Genomic DNA, 25,692 nt, shown 5'->3' with positions numbered 1-25,692 from the left:
TCAGGGATGTAAGTTTAAAATCAATGATTTATCTTATATCATGGTCATCAACAAACTCTTCGAATACTGGTAATTTTCCTGAGATGTATTGTTCAGGCCACATTTAAAGTTATACACATATTTGATTACACATTAGGAGTACACCCACAAAGCCAATGAACTGACCAGATGTGATGTTTGTCATTTGGCTTGCATAGCTTCAGTCAGTCAATTACTCATTAATCAGTCTTTATTTGTACAGTACCAGTTCATAACCAGACATCTCAAACGCAGCCAGCATAGCTTATGTAGCTTAGTTAGCGAGGTAAGTTATCTACCTAGAGGAGCTGAATCTAACCCCACCAAGCATCTGCATAAACAGATGTTATCTGTGTAGCTAAGTTAGCTTTTGCTATGTTTTCTAAAGTTCACAATGCTAAAACTTAGCTATAGATAACTTAGCATTATGTAGCCACGTTACTAATGTTGGTACATAGCTAATGTAGCTGAAGCTAAGCTCACAAAGAAGTTATGTATGCTACTTAGGTATGTTAGCTTTAGCTATATTTTCTGAGGCTCACATTGCTAAAGCTAACTTAGCGACATTGGCTTATGTCGTATTGCTAATTACATAGCTAGCGTAGCTTTATTAGCTTTAGCTTAAGGTAACAAAGCTGAAGCAAGCTACCGTGTAACTACGTCTAAAACAGATCATGTACAATTTAATCCCAGATAAGACATCTGACTGTTTCTCTGTTTTTTGCTGTTAAAGGTGCAACTGATTACATTTAAATAGATATGTTATAGAATTCCAAGTATTAAAACCTCCTTTTAGTGAAATTGTATTATGAATTCTTAATTCATAGATAGACACTTGAGTTCTGCCATAGTATGTTGTCTCCTCCATCTGGTCTTCAGTATCTGTCCATCCATCTTCGTCACATTCAGGTCATTCCTCTAGGGTTCTTCTCAGGTGAACAAAACTGCCCAATCGCTATAGCAGTTTTACTGAAAGTCTGAAACATTTAACATTTCTTCTTGGCATCTGTTCGTCTGACTGGATGTCATCACATTCTCTGCTCACAGATCTTTCCAGCCTCTCTGGAATTTGTAACCTCCCCAGTGTGACTGGATACATTCCACCTTTTTAAGATAACGTTTGACGACTGTTTGATACCTGCGTGGTTGTCACACTATGACTGTAGCAGCCCTTCAGGTAATCCCCTGCTTGATAAAAATGATTTGATCCATGCAGTCATTTTCAGTTGGAGCTCTGACAGGTCTATTATGACCAGTTACAACACACACACAAAGTCGCCCATTCTCGTCTCTGGGTCGTCCCTAATCAGGCTGAGCAGAGGTCAGACCTCCTCTTTCACTCATCTTTGTGAAGTAAAGTAACCGTCTGGTATGCAGAGGATGCCCCATTAACTGTCATTGCTGGGGACAATTATTGAGTCTGAGCTGGCAGCAGATTAGAGCGGCCTGCAGGTACAGAGCTGTCTTTCTAATTGGCTTGCTGGCAAAAAGGTAGACATTCCTTGTCTAAACTTTCTCCTGGACCTTTTCCCTTCTTCCCCAGTATCTATTTCCAGAGTGCATAGAATGATTGAAGCTGTTTGAGCACACCTCAATGTCCACTACTTGTGTTGTCTCTTGCACCCGCTCTGTCTGGCTTCCCGCATGTCTAACATGCTCAGGGAGATGCTATCAGCTCAAGTGTCTGCTCCCTAAGAGTCTGTCGGTGTTTGAGCAAGAGGAACAAAGGAGCTGTCGACTCCTTTTGTTTTTTTTTTTTAATCATTTATTTCACCATCAAACAAGCTCATATCACATTGTCACCTTTCTTCAGACTCAGTCTAATCCTCCTTATCCTCGTCAACTTCAGACAATTTGTATTTACCTGTATCAATGCAAAGTTACATTTGCATTCTTCCAGCCAGGAGTTTAATGCAGTTTTTTTTCCCACTGTGCAAATGAATCAATGGCAGTTGTTTAAAGAAGGATTTTGTCTTTTTTCTCCAGAAATGTTTAACTTGTTGCTTGCATGTTTGTACAGTATACCATGGTAAAGATAGACTATCCTATTGAAAGAATTCTGGACTGAAATTCCTGTGTTGTTTATAACACCTGATGACTTGCAAATGATCATTATCAGAATGGGATTCCCTTTAATTATTGAATGTATTCAGTCACAACACATATTAACACATTAATGTGTTATTCAGTGTTTCATTTCAGTCTCTTTTCACAGATTTCAGCAGGGGCCAATTTCAGTGTGTTCTGCTGCAACTCTAATAGATTTAGGATGTTTGCACACCTGTAGATTGTTTGCTGTGGTCCAAAATCACAGTCAAATTTAACACATTGTTGCATAATCATGTCAACTTTGGTCTGTTCTCTCACTGGGGTATTTACAGTGCATTCAGAAAGGATTTTGTTATGTTGCAGCCTGATGCTACAATCATTTAAATTCATTTGATCTACACTGAGTATCCTGTCATGGCACAGTAAAAACAGAATTTTAAACATGTTAACAAATTTATTGAAATAAAATACTGAAATGTGACATTGCCATAAGTATTCAGGCTCTTTGGAATAACATTTGAAATTTAGATCACGTGCCTTCCATTTCTCCTGATGGTTGCTGAGATGTTTCTACACCTTGATTGGAGTCCACCTGCAGAAAATTGAATTGACTGGACATGATTTGGAAAGGCACACAACTCTCTATAGAAGGCCTCATAGCTTACAATGCATATCAGAGCAAAAACCAAGCCATGAAGTCAAAGGAACTCCCTACAGCGCTTAGAGACAGGACTGTTGCAAGACACAGATATGAGGATGGCTACAAAAAAATTCTGCTGCACTGAAGTTTCCAAAGAGCACTGTGGCCTCCATAATTCTCAACTGGAAGCAATCGATGGAGAAGGGCCTTAATGAGAGAGGTGATTAAGAACCTGATGGTCACTCTGACTGAGCTCCAGAGATCCTGTATAGAGATGGGACAAAGTTCCGGAAGGTCAACCATCACTACAGCCATAAACCCATCCAGGCTTTCTTGTGTTTTCCTCTGTGCAAAACACATGAAAGCCTGCTTTCATTTGCAAAAAAGCACCTGAAGAAATTTCAGACTGTGAGAAATAAGATACTCTGGTCTGTTAACATCAAGATGAAACTGTTTGACATAAATTCTAAACGTTATGTTTGGAGGAAAACAGGCACCGCTTGTCACCTTCCCAACAGTGAAGCGTGTTAGTGGCAGCATCATGCTGAGGGGGTGTTTCTAAGCAGCAGGCACTGGGAGGTTGGTCAGGGTCGAGGGAAAGATGAATAGAGCCATGAGTTTCTTGGTATTATATATTACCAGTTGGTAAAATACAGTGAACGAAGTCTTTTTCCATCTATTCTAAAGCTTTACTGTCTTGTTTCTGATCTCTGACCTCATCCTGTCCCTTTCCAGGTTCAGGACATGTGTTTCAGCCAGGACAGTCGCTGGGTAGCCGTCAGCACTCTCCGAGGCACCACCCATGTGTTCCCCGTCAACCCGTACGGCGGTGCACCCTGCGCTCGCACACACATGTCCCCCCGCGTGGTCAACCGGATGTCTCGCTTCCAAAAGAGTGCTGGCCTGGAGGAGATCGAGCAAGAGCTGAACAGAGCGGCTGCGCTGGGAGGAGGAGCAGGAGGAGGGGGTGTCATGGGAGGAGGCGGATGCATTCTGGGAGGAGCAGGAGGAATCGGGGGTCGCTGTAGCCCCATACCTGGCCTGTCCAGCAGCCCCTCAGGGTCTCCACTACATGGTAAGGGGCAAGGAGGGAGGGCAGGTGAATGGTGGACTTCAGTGTCTACTATTGGATTGTACAGGATCTGAAATAACATTTAACACCAGAATTACACAACAGAACCCACATAAAACAGCCTATGACCCTTATTTATATTTTTACTAAACTCCAGAAAATTTCCTGAAATTCTTAGGGTGAGCTGGAGATTTAGATGTGAACAGCTGAAATTTGTACTCTGACTTAACCTGAAATTTTCCTGCCAATGTCACTCCTAACTTGTCCTTGCAAAGTCAGGGTGAACTGATGAAAGAACACATTAGAAAATATTCAAGAAAATCTACAGCAAGTAGTGGTGGGAGGGGGAACTTGACTGATGGGATGTATGGCATGCAGTGTAGCTGCTTCATTATGTTATCTGTTCACCAGAATGCTCTTCTCTGTCATATTGTCTGTCTGTTCTTAAACTTTTTCTTTATTACTTGACTTCAAATGTTGGTCTTAGTGTGCACTCACACTAGGCAATCCATACCATGCCCAAGCATGCTCAAACCCCAAAATCCAGTTCTTCTGACAGGTGTAAGTTCTCCATATTGTGCTAAAGCATGCCACACTGGCATGAATGGAAGGGGAAGGCTTCACAATCCGGTTACTCATGCACAGACACAAACATGGATGCACTATGTGGACCTGATGCATAAACAGTCATTTTAAACAATGGCGTTGTGTTAGACAGCTGTATCTGACCAAAAACGACTTAATATAAGCCACAAACGGAGTAAAGAATGTCATTTCATGTGTGTAGTTCTTCATTGTGCTGACTCTTTGAGACCGTGTGTCTTGCAAACTGTGTCTGTCATATTATAATGTAATGATGTATCCAGGCTCAGGCCTGGCTTTGCTTGGAGATGTGAGCTCAGGCCAGCAGGGGACTAGGCAGGGGGACAAGTTTGGTTCAGCCCAGTTAAAGACAACTGGCCCTAGTACGAGTGTGCCCTTATCGATTACAACTGAATAAAGAAATACTGCAGAGGTTAAAAATGATTGGGATTTCCATTGCATTAGTTCTTTGCTGCTTGGAAAAAATAAATAAATAAATAAACTGTTCTCATTTATGTACTCACAATCAATTGCCAGGCCAGGAAATTCTTAAAAAATGAGATTCTGAATCACAGCAAGATTTTTCATGGTTAAATAGAGGTTAGATAAATAAAGAATAAGAATTGGCCTTTAACTTAGAAAAGTATTTGCATCGTTATGTTGCCATGTGTCTGGCCAACAGATGACAACCAGAAGTCCAATATTTACCCTACTGTTTCCTTTGGTTGGGTTTTTACTAACTCCTAAAAATACTTGTTTTGTTTGTTTTCTGTGTATTAATTAAAGTTCTGCTGTTAGAAACAGCTGCTTTATGGAGGTCAGTGCAACAAACAATACTGTAAAAGTACTTAAAAAAAACAAAACAGTAAGCTACAAAAAGGATCTAAGAGTTTGAGTACCACAAAATAACAGTAATGAATTTAGTCAGGTGACAGATTGCTGCAGTTCACGCTCCATGCATGTGTTGTTTGTATTTCTTTGCATGTGTTCAGTGGCTGGTGGTCTCAGTAGCTCTTTTCCAGGTACTCTGATATGTCCGCCACAACCTTGTCTTCTTTGTTTGTCAAACAGCAAACTGTCTGTGTGTCCCCACCTGACATACAGTAGATACACACCAATGAACACACACTTTGTGTCAGCTGCACTGAATGACCCAGGAGGTGTGACTCAGTGTAAAATATCACAGTTGTTATTAGTCATCAATTTCCAAGAACAGCATTGAGTGTGAACAGGTTCACTGCAGTCACATGGAGGTTGATAACTTGATAAACTCTTCAGAGAACAAAATGACTGAATGTCAATAAGGAGACTGTTTGGTATAATAGCATCATGTATTGTATATGTGATTTGCTTTTGTTGGGTTAAAAGTTTGTGAAGTGAAAAATAGATCTCTAACACTTCAAAATGCTGAAGCAATTCCATGTATGTAGTTAATTTAAAGGAAATTCTGTTATATTTAACCTTGACTATACTGAACACATATTGAAGTCTAAGAGACTTATAGGTGCAATACGTTGCTCCAGTAGATTACATTAACAGTTAGTAATTAAACTCACTCACTCATTCTTTGTATATGCACCACATCAAAGTGCATCCACGATACATTTTTAAGAACCAACAGGTCCACATTGTTATTCTTGGACTGTGACAACATTATACAAAAGACCTCTACAGTGAAGGACCTTTTTGCTAAGAATAAAATGCTTTTTTGTATATTAACAGCTGTTTCTTTGCATTTAGATACTTTTCCAAAAGAGTTGGTTGAGACCAAGCCAGCGGCAGAGGCAAAGGCAGAGTAGATGGTGGAATTACATTCATCTAGTGCAGTTGTTCCCAAACTTTTCAGCTTGCGACCCTCAAAATACAATGCCAGAAACTGGGGGCCCCACTATCCCTGGAATTTGGTTTTGGCATGCAGTATTTTGCAAAGTATTCTGTACAAATTTAGATTTTGGAGTTTCTTTTTTTTAACACATTACTTTCATACCAGCTTAAATGTCCCTTCTTAACTAGGGTTGTGTGCAGTCAAACAGTTAAACGATTAAATTATTTATCCAATCAGCCAGCACAGGATTCATTCTTTTAAGTCCCGAAAGTCACATGAGTTCTAGGCTCACTACAAATACTGCCGTAAGGGAGGAAGGTGTCAATAGGACAGCACAACAGCTAGCTTCAAGAGGAAAAATAAATAAAAGGCTATGATTAATAGTTCAAAAAGTATTTAACTTTTAATAATCTGCGTCACTTCATGTTGTGTACGACAATGCTGGGATGGAAGGTTTCTTTTAACAAACACATACACAGAATAATTGTCACACAGCCTCCAAACTTTGCTGCTGCAGTGGATCCTTTACTTATTCGTCACTGCTCAGAAAACGGTAGCTCATGCATGCAGTGTTTTCTGGCATCGAAGAAGAATTGATTTCTGGTTTACAATGCCAATGTCAAACTCTAGTAGCATTCGTTGTAGGTCTGCTTAGCCTCGAACTATACACGGAGGCCTACACACATAACGGACGCTACCCATCAAAGCAACATAGAGTGCAAGACCTGTGATTGGTCTGCTGGGTAGCACTGGTAACTGCCAGTCTATACTAATTTTTACAGGTATATTGTGCACTCTGGTATGAGATAAATTGCTGTGGTAAAACATGCCAAATCTTCTCGCTGGTGTACATTTCCTCATCAACGAGTGCAAATGTATACCCCCATCCTCTGCCTCAGCTGATTCAATGGCCATCTCCTCCAATATCTCCTATCTTCTTTGCAATATCTGCAGTATAAAATCATCTGTTGCTCAATATTTATCATCTCCAACTCCTGCATGATTCACTTGACTTCAGTTGCTATGCTTTCTTGTACACAAAGTAGCAGGAAATGTGCAAGCAGGACTTGGAACTGGTATAAAATCACACTGATGACTTGTAGTTGGGCAGAGTATTACAGAGCAATGCAGACACGCCAATGCAAATTGAATGCTCACAGCAGTGTAGGCTACTATGAGGTAGATACAGAGCAGATGCATATTAATCAGGCTTTAATCTCTCCATGTTTTATATAGTGTTTGCCACTGACTGAAACAATCTACTCTAGCACTTTTTGCACGTAAAAGTCAGGCTCTAGATTATATGAAGGCAGGTTGACAGTTTGGAAAAAATATTTTAGATTAAAAAAGTACTGTAATCCATCTCACTCTTGCCTTCTTTTAAAGTGCCTTTCATGGCCAACACTTTCCTCCTAAGCCTTTCCCAGAATCAGTCCCTTATGTGTCAGAAAAGGTGACAGAAGATCCTCGGACCAAAAGGTCAGGGTCAAGTCATATTGTTATCTGCGGGCCCCAGAACTTGCACTGCACCCTTGGCCACATTTACACACGCTTTTGTGGGACAGCGCCCTTGCTTCCTCTCTCCTTCCTGTCTTCCTCGTCTAGACCCAGACCCCTCTGTAACCCCCAGACCAAAATACACACGCATTCCTCCACACTTTGAAAAATAGGCCATCAAACATTAAAAGCATGTCTGACTTTGGAGAGTCACCGCTCGGCCAGCGATGAGAGACAGAGAGCGACAGAAACATCAAAGAGAGGGAGGAGGTGAAAGTGAGCAAGCAAAGTAATGAGGTGCAATTGAGAAAAATGAAGGAGAGATAGAACAGGAGGAGTAAAGGAGGGGCAGCCACAGGCCCGGGTAGAGAAAGATAAAGTTGTAGTAGCAGCGCTGAAAGCTGGGGTCTCGGGGAGCGCAGTCGTAAATCACACTTTAGTTTCAAAGGAGAGCATTAGAGGCACCTGTCAACAATTAGTCCTCACAGTGATACCTTACTGACCGCATGAATGTACATTTGAAGAAGATAAACTGCCATTGTTTTCTGGTAAAAGAGCAGATCAGGATCAAAGATTAAAGCAGTGTTAAAGTGAAGAGTTTACTCTTCAGTTCAGGAGAAAATTGAATGTTTTCATAACTGATATTTTACAGTGTATGATAGAGTCCACAGGAAATTGAAGTCAGCTTTCACACCGCTTTTATCAAGGTGTTAATCCAAACCATGCACACTCTAGCTCACTTTCTGATAAAAAAAAAACACACAAAGCCTCACACTGTGAACTCTGAGTCAGTGTGTACTTCTACAGTTACAGCCACATAGTTGTATCTAGCTTGATGTGTTACAAAGATGTTCTTTTATTTTTAAAGGGGGCAACCAAACCTGAAAATTTTTCTTCCTAACATTAGAATAATATACATCAGTGATCTCCAGTCTTTCTTGATGTGGGCTGCCCATTCAAAGGAAATTCTTCTATCTGTGGTACCCTTACAAACACTTAAAACAAATGAACCAACCCAAAACATCACTGTCGCCCCAAAATAATTACAAATAAAGTTAATATTTAAGTTAAACAGCACTTAAGTATGGGCATTTACACTTTGTGTAAACAATGGCTCTTCATAGTTATTGGGGTATGAGCTCACTCTTTTGCCTTGTATTCAAGTATGTGCACCATAGATAGGACAATCCTTATTGCTACCCAGGAAGCATCTTGTTCACATGACTACACTGATGTGGAAAAATGCCCACCACACCACCGCTGTATGTGGTCAGAGCTGTCATATCTCATTCCATCCTTATAACACACTTGGGTTAAAATCACCTTGTACAAGTCTTATCGCTTGTAATGAGATCAACCAGGAAAAATGTTAACGCAGCCATACCAGCCAAATCATAATTAAATAGAAGACAATAAAACAGGGGCCAAAATTAATCGAGACTTCATGACTCAGCCCTCTGCCAAGACTGCTTCAGCCTGAGGTTGAAATGATCCCACTCAGGATTTTATTGTTTATTTGTTTTGTTCAGATCCCCATTAGCCACTACTAAAAGTAAATGTGCTTGAGTTGTATAGTTTTCCAGTCTTCTGACAACTCAAAGCGCTTTTTACACCATTGGTCAAATTTATTTTATTGTAACTAGTTACCGCACTTTAATTTTTATTTAGGCAGATCTTAGCTCTGTTTGTTTCTGTTTTAATCCTTGAATGCTTGTATTGCTTTAAGTTTTTCCCTTCCTCATACTCAGAATTTTACTAACCTTTTGTCCTTTATCATATTAAGTCTCTTAATGTTTTTACTTCTTATTGCTTTTTAAAAAATCTCTAAAAAAAATCTCTAAAACTTAAAACTTAAGTCCTTGTAGTCTCAGGTTTTGTGTGTGGGTTCCTGTGTTGGCTAGGACATCTTAGTTCTTTGATGTCTTAGGGTTAGGGTTATTTCAGATTTCAAGCTGCTGGGGTAGGTGAGAAATGGTCAAAGGAAACAAAAAGACTTGTGACTTTCAACAAGATGACTTACTTTTTGAAAAAAGCTTAATTTATGTGGTCAAACTGACCAAAAGTGTCTGTAACAAGAGGTCATTCGCAGTTCAGCAGTGAGATCTCTGTGGGCAAAGGTCAAGCAGGTCTCTCTCTATCAGTTATTTTGAAGATAAATTGTCTCCAAGGCATCCTGCCACATGTAAATTTAGAAAACCAGCCCCCTCCACGACTGCCGCTGATAAAAACTCCATAATTTGTGTAATTTTCTCCGGATGCAAACACATTGAGTCATATTTGCTTTTGTGTCCGCCTTCCGCCTGTTTTTGCACGCTGGGTGTGAATTTTGGGCAGCGAAGGAGGTTTTTCTTAGGCTGGCAGAAGGCAGCAAGGGTGAGGCAAGCCGGGGCCGGGCCACCTAGCCACAACAGCTGCTCTGTGATTGTCGCCAGCGAGGACAGCGTTGATTTTTGGGAAGGAACTGTAGAAAAGTACACATCCTCCTCAAAGCTGCCAGCCCAGGCCGCCAGCAGCACTAAAAATAGAGGCTGCAATTGGCCGTCTTCTTGTCACTGTTAAAATCTTGGAATGGCTATTTAAGGCCCTGTATACAGTACATTTTCTCCTCTTCCCCTCCTTTTTTTCCAAAGTCTTTCCTCTGTGTGATCAATGTATTGTCATTTGAGGTGATGACCCATGCCGTGCCCATCCCACGCCATGCTGTGCGGTTTGTCTGCGGCCCAGCGCATACAAGGCTTGATTAGTAAGTAGAGTTTTTTCTGCACAGGGCAGAGGTTATTGAGGCTATACGAGGCACATGGCAGCCACTGGGGAGTTTTATTACTCAGATGGTTTTCAGATCCAGCCACAGTACTGTGTAATACAGCAGCGTGCAGTGCAAACAGGTTTTCAGCGCTCCAAAAACAACTTGATTCATTTGATCCGTGTTCATATTTCTTTTTGAAGACATATACTTTGCCTTTCAGTGTGTTATATGAAGATCAGACTTTTATCTACTGATTTGGGTCAGTTAGTACCAGGCAGTATGACAAATATAATCAGGGTAAGCCTTATAATGTGATGAATTGATGAAGATATAATTTCATGGTACTGCAAGCTATCCAGCTGTTGATGGAGGCCTTGAAAAATTCACTATTTGATACTTTTTTCGTTGAAGTTGTCACATTTTTATAGGTGTAATAATTTTCGCAAAGAAAAAAATCCTTAACAGGGTATTTACTCAGAATAACCAGAACCAGACAGCCTATCCACACAGCTCTGAGCAGAGTTTCTGCTACCATTAGCTGAGCTGGTTTGTAGCTGTTTCAACTGTTTGTGGGTACAGATTCCGTCAGTTTTCCGAGTCTTTAAATTTGCTTGTGAGCTTAATGATCTCCTTAAGTGTCCTCTTCCTCAAAACTAGCAATAATGAAATTCGACACTGAATTTAGCATCGCTCTTTGGATAACACCTGATGTACAGTAACAGGTCTTCTAGCCAAGCTGTGGCCAATACCTATAAGTTGGGTTATGTTACGGTTTCTTGTTAGAATTTCCTCATCCTTGGAAGATAATGAGAGTAAACTTTCACATTCAACCTTTATGTGCTTTTTGTTGCACATTTTTCTTTTACAGAAAATATTTACTTTATACCTGCTCGAGAGATCTTTGTGTGGTAGGCAGTAAACTGGTATAAATACTGTCAATGGTAAAATCTCTGCCATTGTATGGACTCATCAGCACTTCAGCACTGAAGAGCTGCCAAATAACAAGCCAAACAAGTTTGTGTCCGAAGCATAGTAATAAGGTAAAAGATGTGTTCTCTACTCCCGAAGTTTGATGTCTGTAATAACAGCAACATGCACCAAGTGTTCACTTTGCACAGCAAATCCGTCAGCCTGTTTAATATCGCTCAGGACAGTTTGTCTTTTACCCAGTGCTGCACCAGCTTCTATTACAACCACTTAAACAACTGTTTAAAGGTGTGCTTAAACTGATGATTTGCTTGTTTTAAGTCAATAATGATTAAAGAAAGCGGGCTGTGGTGATAAAGAAAGACAGAGAAGCAGCTGCAGACCTATAGTAGGGTAGGGCCGAGAACAGTATTTGACCCTGTCACAAGTGTGTTGAGGACTGCAGCCTCTGTATATGGCTGCCTGCTGAGCTAAACTGGTGCCCACTTGAATGCCTACATCAGGAAATATGGTGTTTTCAGCAGCAGTTTGATGCACCTCAGCAAAAAGGGAATGAAATTTTAAACTGCAGGTACACACAGAGACTTATATTGTACCCTCACAGGTTTGTTTTATGGGGAGAAGGGGGTTGTAACCCTTGCATATGCATTTAAATGCATTATCTCTTTTAATTTGGTAATACCCTGTTGTCATACTGTAACCACGAAAGGAAAAAAAAATATTTTGATATGATATGGGTTATGCATATGCAGGACTGAGTAATTTATGATACAGATCGCCTTTATGGTGCCAGGTAAATCTGTTAAACTGTTGGAACATTCAGTTGTTTGGTAAAGTATAGGGATTGTACTCAATGTCAGTAGAAACTTTCTGATGATAATCACAGCGCACCGGTCCATTTAAAGCTTTAAAGTGCTAACCTTCCTTGTTTCCATTCCTTTATAATGGCTGTCCCCCAATTTCCTGCCCCCAGCGGACATTCACAACCCCATGACTGCAAACAGCGTATTTAGGGTATACTGCCAGACCTGTTTGCAGTATCAAAGCTTAAACAAAGTGAAGCATAGAACTTATCTTTTGTTGTATTTTTACCAAAAGCTGCAATAAAAGGATGACAAAAACACTCTAATATGCACACAAAGATTGGCAGCATTTTGCTAACAAATTTCAGATAGTGTTCAGGAATTTTTATGCAATTGGAAACAAGGAAATGATTGAATTTTGGGTATCTGGGACTTTTATTTTTATTGCTGTGGTATCCAAACAGGGATCAAATTGTTACTTTTTTCTTGAATCAAATCAAAGTTTGAAACTCTGCTGTTGTTATGACCATTCTGGGTGTAGTAACTGATTACATTGAGTTGAAATGTTTATCAATTTTTATTGATTAATGTCTTATCACAACCCCTGTGATGAATGTGTGCTCAGGCTTTGGATCAGTTTTCTTGTCTTGGCAGAAAATATACTGTTAAATGTCTGTCTTGCTCCACTCTCATGACAGTTATGACTTTGAGTGCTTTCTTTAAACATGCCTGGGTGCCTTTCGTGAGTATACAAACGTACAAAGCGCTGGTCACACACTTCCCAACCATCAAACATCAACACAAGGCTATTAGTCAGAGCAACAGATTTGTTTCCTCACTGTGGAGAAGCCCTGGTGGTCCGATCGAGGGGCCATCTGGGTCCTGGCGCTGGTTCAGAGAGAAACCGGGGGAGGCAACAAAACAAGGTGTGACGGGAAACTGTTAATTCACTTGTTGATAAAGGGACACTTCCTTTCTGCTATTAGAGGCTGACGGCTCGCTTATTTGGGTTTAGGACTTTTGTTTTATCTTGCCTCCCTCCTCCCCTCTGCGCTCCCCTTTGTCAGTCATCGTCCTGCGGTGAAAAACACCAAAGCTCTGCAGAGGTCGATGCCAAGGAAACGTTACCTCATAACTGCTGGTGTGTGACACGTATGTACAGGACCTCAGTGTGACCCTGTTTTTCACTGTACGCTTACTGTACGTTAAACAGTCACAGAGTATAGACAAACATGGATATATCTCTGCTTCTCACAGATAGTAGAGGGGTTAATAAGAGCTGGTGAAGTCAGTTTCAGAAACAGAGAGATGAATGACTTGTCCAGATTTCAGTCATCATGATGAGCTGTCCGCCTTGGATCAGCATCCAGCCTGGGACTGAGCTAACCAGCTTTTATTAATCCACCACAGGCCCACCATGCCCAACATGGTTTTTAACTTAAACTCTTTCTCTTCTGTAGTTACTCAAATTTCATTTGTAGTTGCTATGATGTAGCTATTTACCCAGGTTGCTTCTCTCAGATCACTCAGTCTTTCACTACAGGTTAAGTGTGCAGAGTTTGAAATATCTAACAGCTCAAATATCCATTTATCACATCAGCTTTTTATAGAACTGTGATCATATTTGTTAAAGTGATGAGACTGAAAGGGATGCATTTAAAACTGAGCAGACTTAACTCAATTTGTCTGTTGGTAATACTTCTTTCATGATTTAACTAGGTTTTAGGGACAACAATCATATAAATCCAGATCAGCTGTTGTTGTGTATTTGCGGAAGATATTACAAAGCTATAGTCATGTCTGTTAGGTAAAGGTGAAAAAGACCCTGATGAACTGATATTGAAACATTTTTTAACATTCTTCCTCATCCACCAGCATTTCTTAGGAAGAAGTTTGTTCTTTGAACCCTTACACAGTTTTCAGAACATTCATACACTACCAAGTCTTTCTTGCATGTAATTTGTTATTAGATTAAAGAAAAATCTGTGAACACTCAAGAGTAGTCTAAGTCAGGGGTTCCAAAACTTTTCAGCCCATGACCCCCAAAATAACTTCACCAGAGACTGGGGACCCCCTCTGTCCTTGAAGGTGGTTAAGGCATACATTGTTGAAATTTACATATCTTGAAGAAATGTATACTTTAAAGAGTTTTTGTACACAATATTGGCCTGGTATCTTTTGTATTTTTGGCAAGCACACTGCAACCCCTGCATAGTGTCTAGTAACCCCCCAGTGGTCCCAGCCCCCACTTTGGAAGCCACTGCACTAAGGCTCATTTAAGTGGTGATATGCCAAGATAAAATATTGTTTTATGATGTTTTTATTTATTTATTTTTTTTTTACTTTAGACCGCCTATATTATTAAATCACACGTATAAATACATGATTCAAATGTGGTGAGCTTTTATTTTAAACATTAAACATTTGATATGAACTGCAAAAGTGTAAGCTAAGCTCTTAGGTAGGATATTTAAATACAAGTTTAGAATAAAACACTTATTCACAAGAATAAACACATTCACACAGACATGTAATGACATCTGTGTCATGTTTTATTTCATTATTGTGGCAGCTTTTGAAATAAATGTAATGTCACACTGAAATATTTTTGTAATTACACGTGAAATGAAGAGCATTTCTCTTTTGTTTCCAGCTATTTTCCCCTCAGACTGCACTAGTCCTCTTTATTTAGGTTGTATTCTTCTCTGATGACGGATTGATGCATGTCTTCACTGAAGACAGCGCTGTCAAAACCACTGAAAACATTTAGTGTATCTGGTGGTAGTGTATCCACTGATGGTGCTACTTGATATCATAGTATATAGAAATTCTATCAGCCTGTCTCGATTTAGTGCTTCAAGCAGAACTACATCCTCTTCAGACCTACCAAAGGTGCTCATTTTCAGAGCTAGATTTAAGCATTCCTGCAGTCTCTCTCTTCTTCTCTTCTCAAATCTGAGTGTGTGCACACGACTCTGAAGACACATGTCCTAATATGGACATTTAAGGGGTGTTGCTCAATGCTAATGAGGAAAAATGAGCACAAACATCCAGTGTGCAAGGACATGGCATTCATCGATCTAAGAAAATAGATGTGAACAATGCAACAAGTAAAGAAGACTTTACTGAAGATCTTCTTAAAGATGTAATATAAATGCAGGGATTTGAATACATTGTTGAATGAGGCCAGTGATTGTGGAAGGAGCATCTGTGCTGGAAAAAGGAAGTCTGAAATTGAAAGAAAGAAAACATTGAAGTTGCTGTTAAAACTGTAATTTGAAGAAAAATATTAAAAGAAAAGCTATTTTGCAACTTTTACCATTTTTTTCCAATTTATGCCAACTTTTGCCACTGTTTGGCTAATTTTAACCCATTATGGCTTTTATCACCCAATATGGCCACTGTTTTTCCACTTACCACACATTTGTGCCCCTTCTTTTGGACATTCATGTCCCATTTTTACACATTTGACCCATTTTAGTCACTCTTTACTCAATTTTGCCACTTCTTTTTACCAGTTTTGCCCATTTTTGCTGCTGTTTGGCACTTTTTTGCCAATTCTCACAATTTTTTTGCCTCTTTTCACAATTATGGAAGTGTTATCTATTTAGGTCTGTCCTGTTTTTTTCTGTTTGATTTAATTATATGTATTTTCTGGTATCCTGAGATTTGTGCATGTCATGGCTTAGCCTTGAAGTCCAACATTATTTTCCAAAGGGTATAGTTCAGTGTGCCCATTCACATTGTTAACTTTACAGATTAAAGGTAATTTTGTTTAAAGAGAGAGATTCATATTTTGAAAAAGGGTATTGTTTATTACAGAACAAATAAATAAGAATCTTTTTTTTTACTTTGATAAGAGTGGTTATTATCCAGGTTTGAAAACGATATTTTTACCACATCTTAAGTTTACTGTGGACTGTTGTTTTGCTGACCTCCATGGGCCCCCAGCTTGGCTGGGCCCCACTAACCTCTCATTTACTGTATATACCCCCTTATGGTAGGCCTTGGCTGTAAATATTGGCCAAATGAAGAAATAAGTTAAAAATAAGTGGATTTTTAGGCTTGACCTTCAGACCTACTTTAGTTGAGGGCTTTGTCTTCATTCATCATCATTCCTCACATTCTAAGTGAGTTTTAAGGACTAAAATTTGTTAATTTGTTCATACTTTAATGTTAAATTGTGGGTTTCAAGATCTTAACTACAATTGAATAGCCCTACTGATATTGGTAATTTGTAAATATCAACATAGTGGATATCTGCAAAAATTCATTATCATGCATCCCTAGTTTTCATATTTAAGAGTAATATTTGGCTTTAATTGCATCTCATAACATCCCTTGCTAACATCCCTTACATAACTCCACAACTGAATGTTAATAATGACATTAAATTCAGTCTATAGCACGCTATGTATTCGAGGCAAATCTCAGTGTACTACAAAGTGTCTTGTGCTTTTACCATGTCAGTTAACAACATGCTAAAAGCATAAGAACAGAAAATTAGAGCAAACAAATTTTTGGCCTAAATATCTTGTAAACAAAAAAAAGCAAAAAAAAAAAAAAAAAAAGAAAATGTCCTCCTGTTGGAATTAATGTTTTTTTGTTTCTGTCGTACAGGCAATTCCGAGTGATAAACTTTGGCCTCAGCTCAGTTAAAGAAAGATGAATTAACATTATCAGTGAGGTGTCTAAGTCTTACAATAGTCCACAAAACACATGCACACTCATGCATACACACAATCAGTACATGTGCCGACATTCACCCCCTGATGTGTAGTTCACACATTTTATCAGTGACAACAGCCGTGCTTCCTTTTCTCTATCAGTACCCATTTGTTATGTGCGTCGGTGCCGCGGTGGGAAGCTGCAAATAAACAGGAACAGGAAAGGAATTTAGGGGAAATCAGGCCGTGGTGACTAATTTTATCACTTAAATACGCTTTAATAAACTTTCAAACAAGTCAATAAATTATATATTTCTTTAAATGCACACGATACTTTGAATGTCTAAAGGGTGAAATGTAATAACTGTTTAGGAAGTCATTCAAGAGTATGGTGATTCCACAGATCCTGGATATATTCTACTGTATTAAAGCTGTATGTATGATTCTTTGCAGCTTTGAGTTTCAGTGCCAGTTTTGTCCTCCTTGTGGCACTGTTTAGTCAGGATTGTCATGAGTCTGTAGAGGGAGGAGCAGAGCTGACATACACATACACCCACAGTGGAGCGGACCTGTGAAGCATGAGTTGGGCTGTGAGGGTTTTTTTTTTCCTTGATACAAATCTAACAACAGAGAAAGAGCGCGGAAATTTCTTCGGCTTTTTTAATGAATGGTCACTTCCTCCAGCTAAAACAACTTACAGGCTTCATCTGGAGTTTTTTTCAGAGGCTGTCTGAACACTTTGATATGTAGACAAGTCTCAGCTGTAATAATTTTCTTTCCTTTTATTTAGATGTTGTATTTTATCCCTCCATTTCTTCATCTTAATTGATGTAGTTTATTGATCGAGCATCACATTCAAACCCTTTTGTATGCATATTAATAATTTCACCCTCAAATAGGAAGTCATTAAGAAATAGGAAATGACAGATAGCTCTCTAAAAGGAGCAGATGTTCTTTTAAAAGCATTTTTTTTTTACCCCGAACCTGCAATACAGTCAAGAGGATTAGGCTTTGTCCATTACTCAGTACATTTGATTTAACAGTAGTGTGCCATCAAAGGTAAGCTAGTGTTAGCGGCTTGTGTGTGCAGCAGGCTCCGTCGGCTGTGGTCTGCAGAGGAGCCAGAGCCCAGCTCTCGGCTTGAGTCAATAAACGGAGAGCTCAGCGCAAAACCACACTGCAATCGAACAAGCTGTTTACCCTGAAAATTAGCCTTCCCCTCTACTTTCAGGGCTTTTAAAGCGACCAAAAATACACAGTGTGAGGAATATGTATCGGGCTCCGCCAGGGACCTCTGTCCTGCTTTTTTTTTTCTATAGAAAACCCTAATAACTCAATCTCCACAACCACTAAACCCTCTTATCACCGGGTGCTCGCCGCTGCACTCATCATTATTTGATTTGCAAAATTGGAAGGTAGAGATAAAGAAATAAAGCTGCCTTGCCATTACACACAGACGGCACTTGTGGCTTCCAGCTTATTTCCTTACCATGTGAAAAGTGCACGCTGTGAAAAGCCAAAGCCCTCTTTTGTCACTGAATCAATAGGTTTTACATCCCGCCTTTGTTCTGATGATCTCCTGTATACACCTCTCTGTTTTTCTCTCATTTAAGGTCTGTTTCTGATTCCTAAAGCTTTCGCAGGTGGTAGTACACTCACCTTTTGGCAGGTTCTGCAATGTATTATGTTACAGCTTATGGCACATGCTAGATATAATCCAAATATCGCCATATTTTGTTTAATATTTTCATGCACAAATACTGATTTTTTTTGTAGAACTGCCATACAATTTTAAATCAAGACTTGGGCTTTAAAACAGCTGTTCTGTTCATCAGAATAAGATTTTTTAAATCTCATATACCTCTCATGGCAATTAAATGATTTGCACTTGATGTGTCTGTACATAACCTGCATTAAAACTCACACAGGTTCACAAAATTATTAGAAAATTGAGCTTTTTCTCATAAATTCTCTGTTTAATCACATTTAAGTGTTTTCGACACACCATTTATTTGGAATTGGATGCACTCAAGTGTGTGCTGTCTAAATCCAGACATAAACAACCTGTGGTTGTTAGATGCTATTCAAACACATCTGTCACACCTGCAGATCACTGTGAGTGGAATCAATCAGCATTAAAGGTGTTTAAAGAATCATATCTATTTGTTTTTCCACAGTGTAAGAAGGCTTTTGATGCTTGATTATACATTTACATGAAAGGAGATGGTTCTACTGTAATAGAATAATTAGCCAAACACCATCTTCATTAAAGAAAAAAAGGACAGATGTCTGCATCTGCTCCATGAAAATCAGCATCAGTCACAGTTATGATATTACCACCATGAAAGCAATATTTCAAAGATTTCAATTTGATGTGATCATTTTGATCCACAGGCTCATAAAGACAGCGGAGGATGTTGTGTGACAGCAGTGCAGACGTCTCATTATCTCTCTTATTGTTTCCTCTCTTTCGGGGAGCAGGGTTATAAAAGGAGGAGCATTCAGAGGCAGACAGAGTGACGGATGCAGGCCACTGACTCCTCTGTGAGTCGGGAAGTCGGCCCAGGAGGCTGCAAGCAAACGCTGATCGTGTTTAATCGCATGCAATGACAGAGGTCTTGTTATGATTCTTTCTTAAGTATATTGTTATATGATTAAGTTAAAGGTAGGAGAAGAATTAGAATTGAAATGATACATTCCTTATTAAAAGTGTAGATTTAGATTCATTTTAGTAGATGTAGTTTATATGTTATTCATGAAAAAAAGACATTTCTTATTCCACTTCAACATTTAAAGGCCCAGACTGTGCAAAGACGGTCATGTTGCCTGTGCAGTTATTTCTTTATCTATTTAAAAAAGCAGCAGCAGAATATAGCAATGCTGATTGATGCATTTATGCATTTTACACCACAAGTATTTATGCTCTTAACATTCTTGTTAATGAAGAGAATATGCACTTTCATTGAAAAAAACACAAAAGAAAGAAAATCTTGTAGGGATGCACAATATTATCATCATGATATTGGTATCAGCATATATGAAAATTTCTGCCGATACTTGAAACCGTTATTTTAGCTTTAAAACTCTCCATTCATCAGCTGTTAATATTGGCTGTACAAACAAATCAGTTAGTGGAGTTTTGGTGTCTTTATCCAATATCATTGCTTACACTTTAAAGTGTGTTCAAAGGAGTGAAATTTGGTGATTTATTCATCCTAAAACATTAAATTGAATGTTTTAATGACTAAAGTTTTATGTCTGAACCATATTTAAATATCTGTATTGATATTGGTATCGGCTAAAATTATTTTGTAAAAACCAGCATATTAAATATCTGCAATTATCCAATATCGTGTATCCCTGAGATCTTGCCTATATGTCAGAAAAAATATGATAAATAACCAAAATGTAATTTAAATGCCTTGAGGTGAAAAGAAATTATAACAAAGTCATTTTTTATGATGCAGGACTTACATCATTTCAGATCAATGACATATATAAAATGAACTGCCTCAGCTGTTCACAAATGAGAATACAGTATACAAGTTATGTTTTTCTGTGGTGTTGTTTTACTCTATTTCACCTTTGTAGATGATCAACATGTTAAAAAGAGCCCCTCTAGCATGAGAAAAGTCCTTAAACAACTAAATAACAGCTTAAAAATCATATTTATTTTTATTGTTTTCTTGTTATTCTTAAAAATAAATCAGCTTTTTTTCATTTTAATGTTATCCTGTTAGACACAGTGGGGGAAAACCCACCTCCATACAGCACAAAAAAATTACAAGAACCAGATTTCTTTTTTTTCCTCTTGAATTTTACCTTTAAATCAACATTGTATTTTCTTTTTTCATTATTTAAAGTAAGTATTTTCACTTATTATCAGAAACTTATTAAAATGTTCTGCTCCACATATGCACATTCTCTTTTATTTCAAACGTTCAAGCTTTTTTCCAGCTAATTTAACCTCTCTAAGATTTAAGTTCTTCTTATTTTTGGAATTTAAACATTGAATTTCCAGCTCAATCATGCTCACGTGAAGACATAACTGCTCAGACACCATCCAGCTCATCCTCTCCTCTCTGTTCCCTCAGATTTGTTTTGTACTGTGTATGCTGCATTTGTGTACTGCATCCCCTTCACACATACACTCTCCCCCTCCCCACGTCACCCCCACCCTCTCTCTTTCTGCCCCGAACATCCAATCATCGGCCGTAACTCGTGCCTCTTCTCCGTGAGGTACGAGCTCCTTGACCCAAATCAGATGATTGCCACACACACAATACATACGTGCACACACTCATTACAGATACACATATGGTTAGAGTGTGGGTGTCATCTGATCCAGTGAAGCTGTCTGACCCCCCCCCCTTCTCCCAGCTCTTCTTGCTGGTGACTCAGTGCCGTCTGATGAAGCCTTGTAAATACTGACATGCTGTAAACTTGTAGATCTGATTTCAGGGGGCTGTTTGTGAGCGTTCCTTTCACCTGATTGTTTTCTCACGATGTTTGCTTGCCTGTAAGAAATGTGCATGTGTGTTTTTACATGTAGACATGCTCTGCTTCTGTATTGCTGCTTTTTTTCCCTCTTGGCTGCTGTTTTTTTTTCCAGCTGAACAAACTACTTGTTGCCATATACAGCTTGTTACATGTTACAAAATCTCGCTTCCCTTTTTTCTTTTTTGCTCTCAAGTTTTATGACAAAATAAGAAAAATCATGTCCTGGGATTTATTTTTTCTCGCTGTCATCAAGCGCCTGTTTTTTTAGCTTCCTGACATGAGAAACATCAATAAAAATACAAAAAAGTGTTCAAAAATGTTCCCAAATAGGGCTGTTAATAAAAGCTCCCCGTTAGCTTGTGGTTTGGGAGCGGGGGACCGGGCAGGAAGCCATTTTCACACAGGCCAGCCTGACCTCGACTCCTAACACTGACTGAAAATAACAGACGAGACGTAAGATTGAGAAAAGAGAGCAAAGGAAAAGGAAACCAAGAGGAAAGATCCTTTTGCCGCAACTTTACCTGAGAGAGAAAGAAAAAAGGAAGAAGGAGGAGAAAAGAGACCTGATGGCTTTTCCACCAGTCGTCCGATTCCTTTGCAAAACAGTAAATCTTGTGAAGTTTATTTTCTTTGCAGCATCTGTGTTTTATAAGGGCTCTTTTAATTTGTTTTTACTCTGTCCAGTGGGGGATCCCCACTCCTTCTTCTCCTTTTTTTTCTTCCCCCCTTTGTGTTCAAGCCTTTTTAGCCCTCCTCACCGTCTCTCTTCTCCTCCCTCCTGTTTTTCTTCTCTCTCTCTTCTCTTCCTCTCCCTGTGGAAGTGAGTGTTTTAATAATGATACTTTGGGGAATTGGGATGGTAGAACAGCTTTCTCCTCCTCCTCCCCTCCCTCCTCTTCATTCTTCTTCTTCCTCTCCCTCCTTTAATCCCTCCCTCCTTTTACATGTCTGGGAAACTTGGACTGTTAAAGAATGAATGGGGGAAAGAGTAATCGACTCACACAGGTTACCCTACGCAAGTCAGTTTTAAGGTACTTTTTAAGGGAGGGATGTTCATTTTAATGTGCACGACTGCCGATTAACGTCAAGATATGGTTGAATGTTCTTTTATTAGCAGTATTATGTGGCAAAAATTAGAATACTTCATGGATGTATCAGAGGAACATAAGACTAAATACATCCAGTATTCATTCCTGACAAAATGATATTATTGTAAATGGGGTTTGGGGGGGGGGGGGGGGGGGTGGTTTGTTTGTTTTTAAATTAACATTATGCAGAGTTTCTGCACTAAAATGACTAGACTTGTCATATATTTCCCATTTAGTACTTATGATACCTACAACAGGGTCATCAATTAAAATTCTTGGAGACCTGGTTCGACAAAATTTTCTTAAGCGAAGGACTGGAATATAATTTCATCTAACCTGCAATATAATACAGTGTAGTTCATGAAAAACATTGAAAACAACAATATTTCATGACCTGAAAATAATAACAAAACTATAATAGTCTAACAATACCAATAAAATACCTAAATAAATTAATTTTGCTGCAAGTAAAATAAGTTTTGTAGGTTATTTAAGTAAAAATAACTCTTGAAAAGGGCCTAGTTCACATAAAAAACCCTTAATTTTGAAAAATTAAATAAAAGATGATAGTAATTTGGATCTGATTCACAAGGGACTGGTTTTATTTTATTCATGAATTGATTCGATCCAATTCAATATCAATTCGTGTTGGGATATTTTGGTTACAGACCTATTTTGCTTCAACATTAAAGAGATTCTCAGAGAAAAAAAAATGAAATAGTACAGAGAACATTCCAACCAGACAAATTAATAAAAAATATCAAGGTTTGCATTAAAAAATGACCCCAAGCTAGTAGTAATGACACAGTAATGGCACACCTTGCTTATGCATATCTACCTCCTATTGATAATGCACACCAGATATAGAAAAAAAAAATAGTATAATTCAAACCCCGAGACTGAGTCTAAAGGCTTTGACAGGCAAGTGCAGATCAAGTTCTAAGACATGAGTGACTTGAGTTCGAGCAAAGAGCCATCAGGAAACTGAGCAGGCCTATCAAGATCAATTGCTGGATAATATTAATCAATATTGTAATTCAAAAAATAAGATTCAATTTGTTTTAACCCAGCTAAAAGTGAAGTTTTGATTTCCCTCCTCTTGTTTTTTAGATATAAGTTTTCAATGCCAATTTTTAAATAGAAAACATTTAAAACAGTAAGCAGTTTTAAAAATGCTTTTCTCTGTCAAGTCATCCTGTCAAAAGTTTAGATCTTAGCTGAAGTCAGGCCTTTATTAGACCATCCTAAAAGGATTTATATGTCAGCCTAAATCCAAAATAACTTTAAGGGAGCACTGTTGGTCAGAAAATGATTGTTTCGTTTATTTTCCTCTTCCTCAGATCATCAGTGTGATTGTTAAAAACACTGTGCTTTGACTCATTGTAATGTTTGAAATTTCTGCATTTAACAAGTGTGCTGAATGTTGTTTTTAATCAGCTAGTGGGAAGAAAGAACATATAACTTGATATTGAAAGTCTCTTTTTGTTGTCCTCTTTTCTGATTCAAATGCTCAGCGGCTCTGCTCTTCCCTAACTCAGTTCTTCTCTGTTTCTCTGTGCCTCTCTGCAGCTTTAGCTCTGTCTTCACTGGCAGTAGTTGGTCTAGTTGAATCAACGGATTGATCGAGTAGCGTCACTTGTAGCTACTGCTAAGACAAGAGAAGCTGTGCAAATCAAAATAGATCACTGTTAATGTAAAAAAAAGCGGCAAATATTAAGAGAAGAGTGGTCATCATAATAATATGACAGGTACGCACGGGTCTGGATTGGACAGCACTTAGGTCTGGATCCAGACTGGGTCCACTATTTAGGGATTTTGGACCTGAAATATTTCCAACACACTACAAAGCCAGAGAATTTTTATAGTCGCAACAGGACTTGTCTGACCTGCTATAACTGACATGATTATCTGTTATAATAGGTAATTGTTGGAAACACCTGATGTTTCCTAAAGACTGCCACATATGAAGGCATGAACTGCTGCTGGAAGCTGCTATTCTGTTGCTGTATGTCATTCCTGTTACTTTGCAAGCTGCAGCTGAAGCTCCACTAGTCCATCTTGATTGTGGACCATTTAGAGCTTTTCCATCTGTGAAAAAACTCTGAATTTGTTCAGATTAAGGGTGAGGAACTATTCATGTTCATATAAGGACCATACTATGCAGTAATAAGATTATTAATGGAAAATCTCTAAGTTAAAAGCCTTTTAGCCATAGATTATGGTCTTGTAGAAAAAGGTACTAATAAACTCTTAATAATGGCAAAGAAGCAGTCAGTAAACTACTAATAAGTATGCTATTAAGCCGCTAATAAATGGTGAGAATTGTACCCAAAACTATAGCGTTACCCCACTTTTTACTCAAAGTGACCAGGCCCCTTATATGGGGCACTTCAGGCTTAATAGTGGTCATAAGAAGTCACACACAACTGCCGTGAATACAGAATTATCCATAAAGGCATGAAACTTTCTTGGATCAAGCTGTGAACATATCTTATTGTGTTTTCGACTTGGTCAATTTCACATGGAGTTCTATGGGGATTGGCTCACTTTTGGAGACAGCCCCAAGTGGTCACTCAAAGAACTGCAGTTTTTTGAACTTCCTTATTGGCTGCATTTTTTCTTGGGGGTCTCTGCCTGTGAAAACCTGATGAATTTCATGCAGCCTTTGTTTTCAGACATTTTTCATCAGAGTTAACACTTGGTGGAGTGAATTGAAGTCTCTTCTGAGTTCATGTGTTTGTTTGAGAAACCCTTTAATGAGACCTGCCTTTTAGCTTCACCTGGCTGTTAATCCCTTACAAGTGTTTCAGTTACTATTTGTCATCCACAGTCTAAATGCTGTTACAGATATTTTGCACCCTTACAAGATTCCAGTTCTGCATTGTGCTGGGACATAACATTTCTCACATCCTCTCTGTCTCTGCTTCTTCTTCTCACAGCTTCAATATCATATCAAAGTCCAAGGTCTTGTATTTCCCAGAAATCACTGTACATGTCATCTGCCCCACCTGCTGCCTGCTTATACTCGCTCTTTCAGCTCCTTTACTGACCGGCTTCACTTTGTTTATCCTTGATCCTCTCTGGCAGAACAATTCAAATAAGACACAGTGTTTGTGTGCACATACAGTCCTAAGGGCTTGTCCTTTCGCACGTTGCCTTCTCATTGGAAGCCTCCTGCTTGGATTGGATGCAAATTGGGTATTAAAAGAGAGAAGAGAAATATGATATAGCGTGACCCGAGGGCGACTGAGGAGAGAGAAAGAGTGCGAAGGATTGAG

The 25,692-nt window shown here is 38.8% G+C and overlaps 1 protein-coding gene across 3 annotated transcripts in view; it reads left to right on the top strand.

The window, feature by feature from the left end:
• Positions 1–25,692, top strand: part of bcas3 (BCAS3 microtubule associated cell migration factor) — a 552,832-nt gene that overhangs the window by 101,044 nt on the left and 426,096 nt on the right. For all 3 annotated transcript variants that reach the window (XM_041803667.1, XM_041803675.1, XM_041803683.1), the window contains exon 15: positions 3,443–3,782. In XM_041803667.1, coding sequence (XP_041659601.1) covers positions 3,443–3,782 — 340 coding nt within the window. The remainder of the gene's footprint in view (positions 1–3,442; positions 3,783–25,692) is intronic.

Source organism: Cheilinus undulatus, linkage group 2, assembly GCF_018320785.1.
Source record: "Cheilinus undulatus linkage group 2, ASM1832078v1, whole genome shotgun sequence".
Taxonomy (NCBI): Eukaryota; Metazoa; Chordata; class Actinopteri; order Labriformes; family Labridae; genus Cheilinus; species Cheilinus undulatus.
This window is presented reverse-complemented; position numbering and strand designations above follow the sequence as displayed.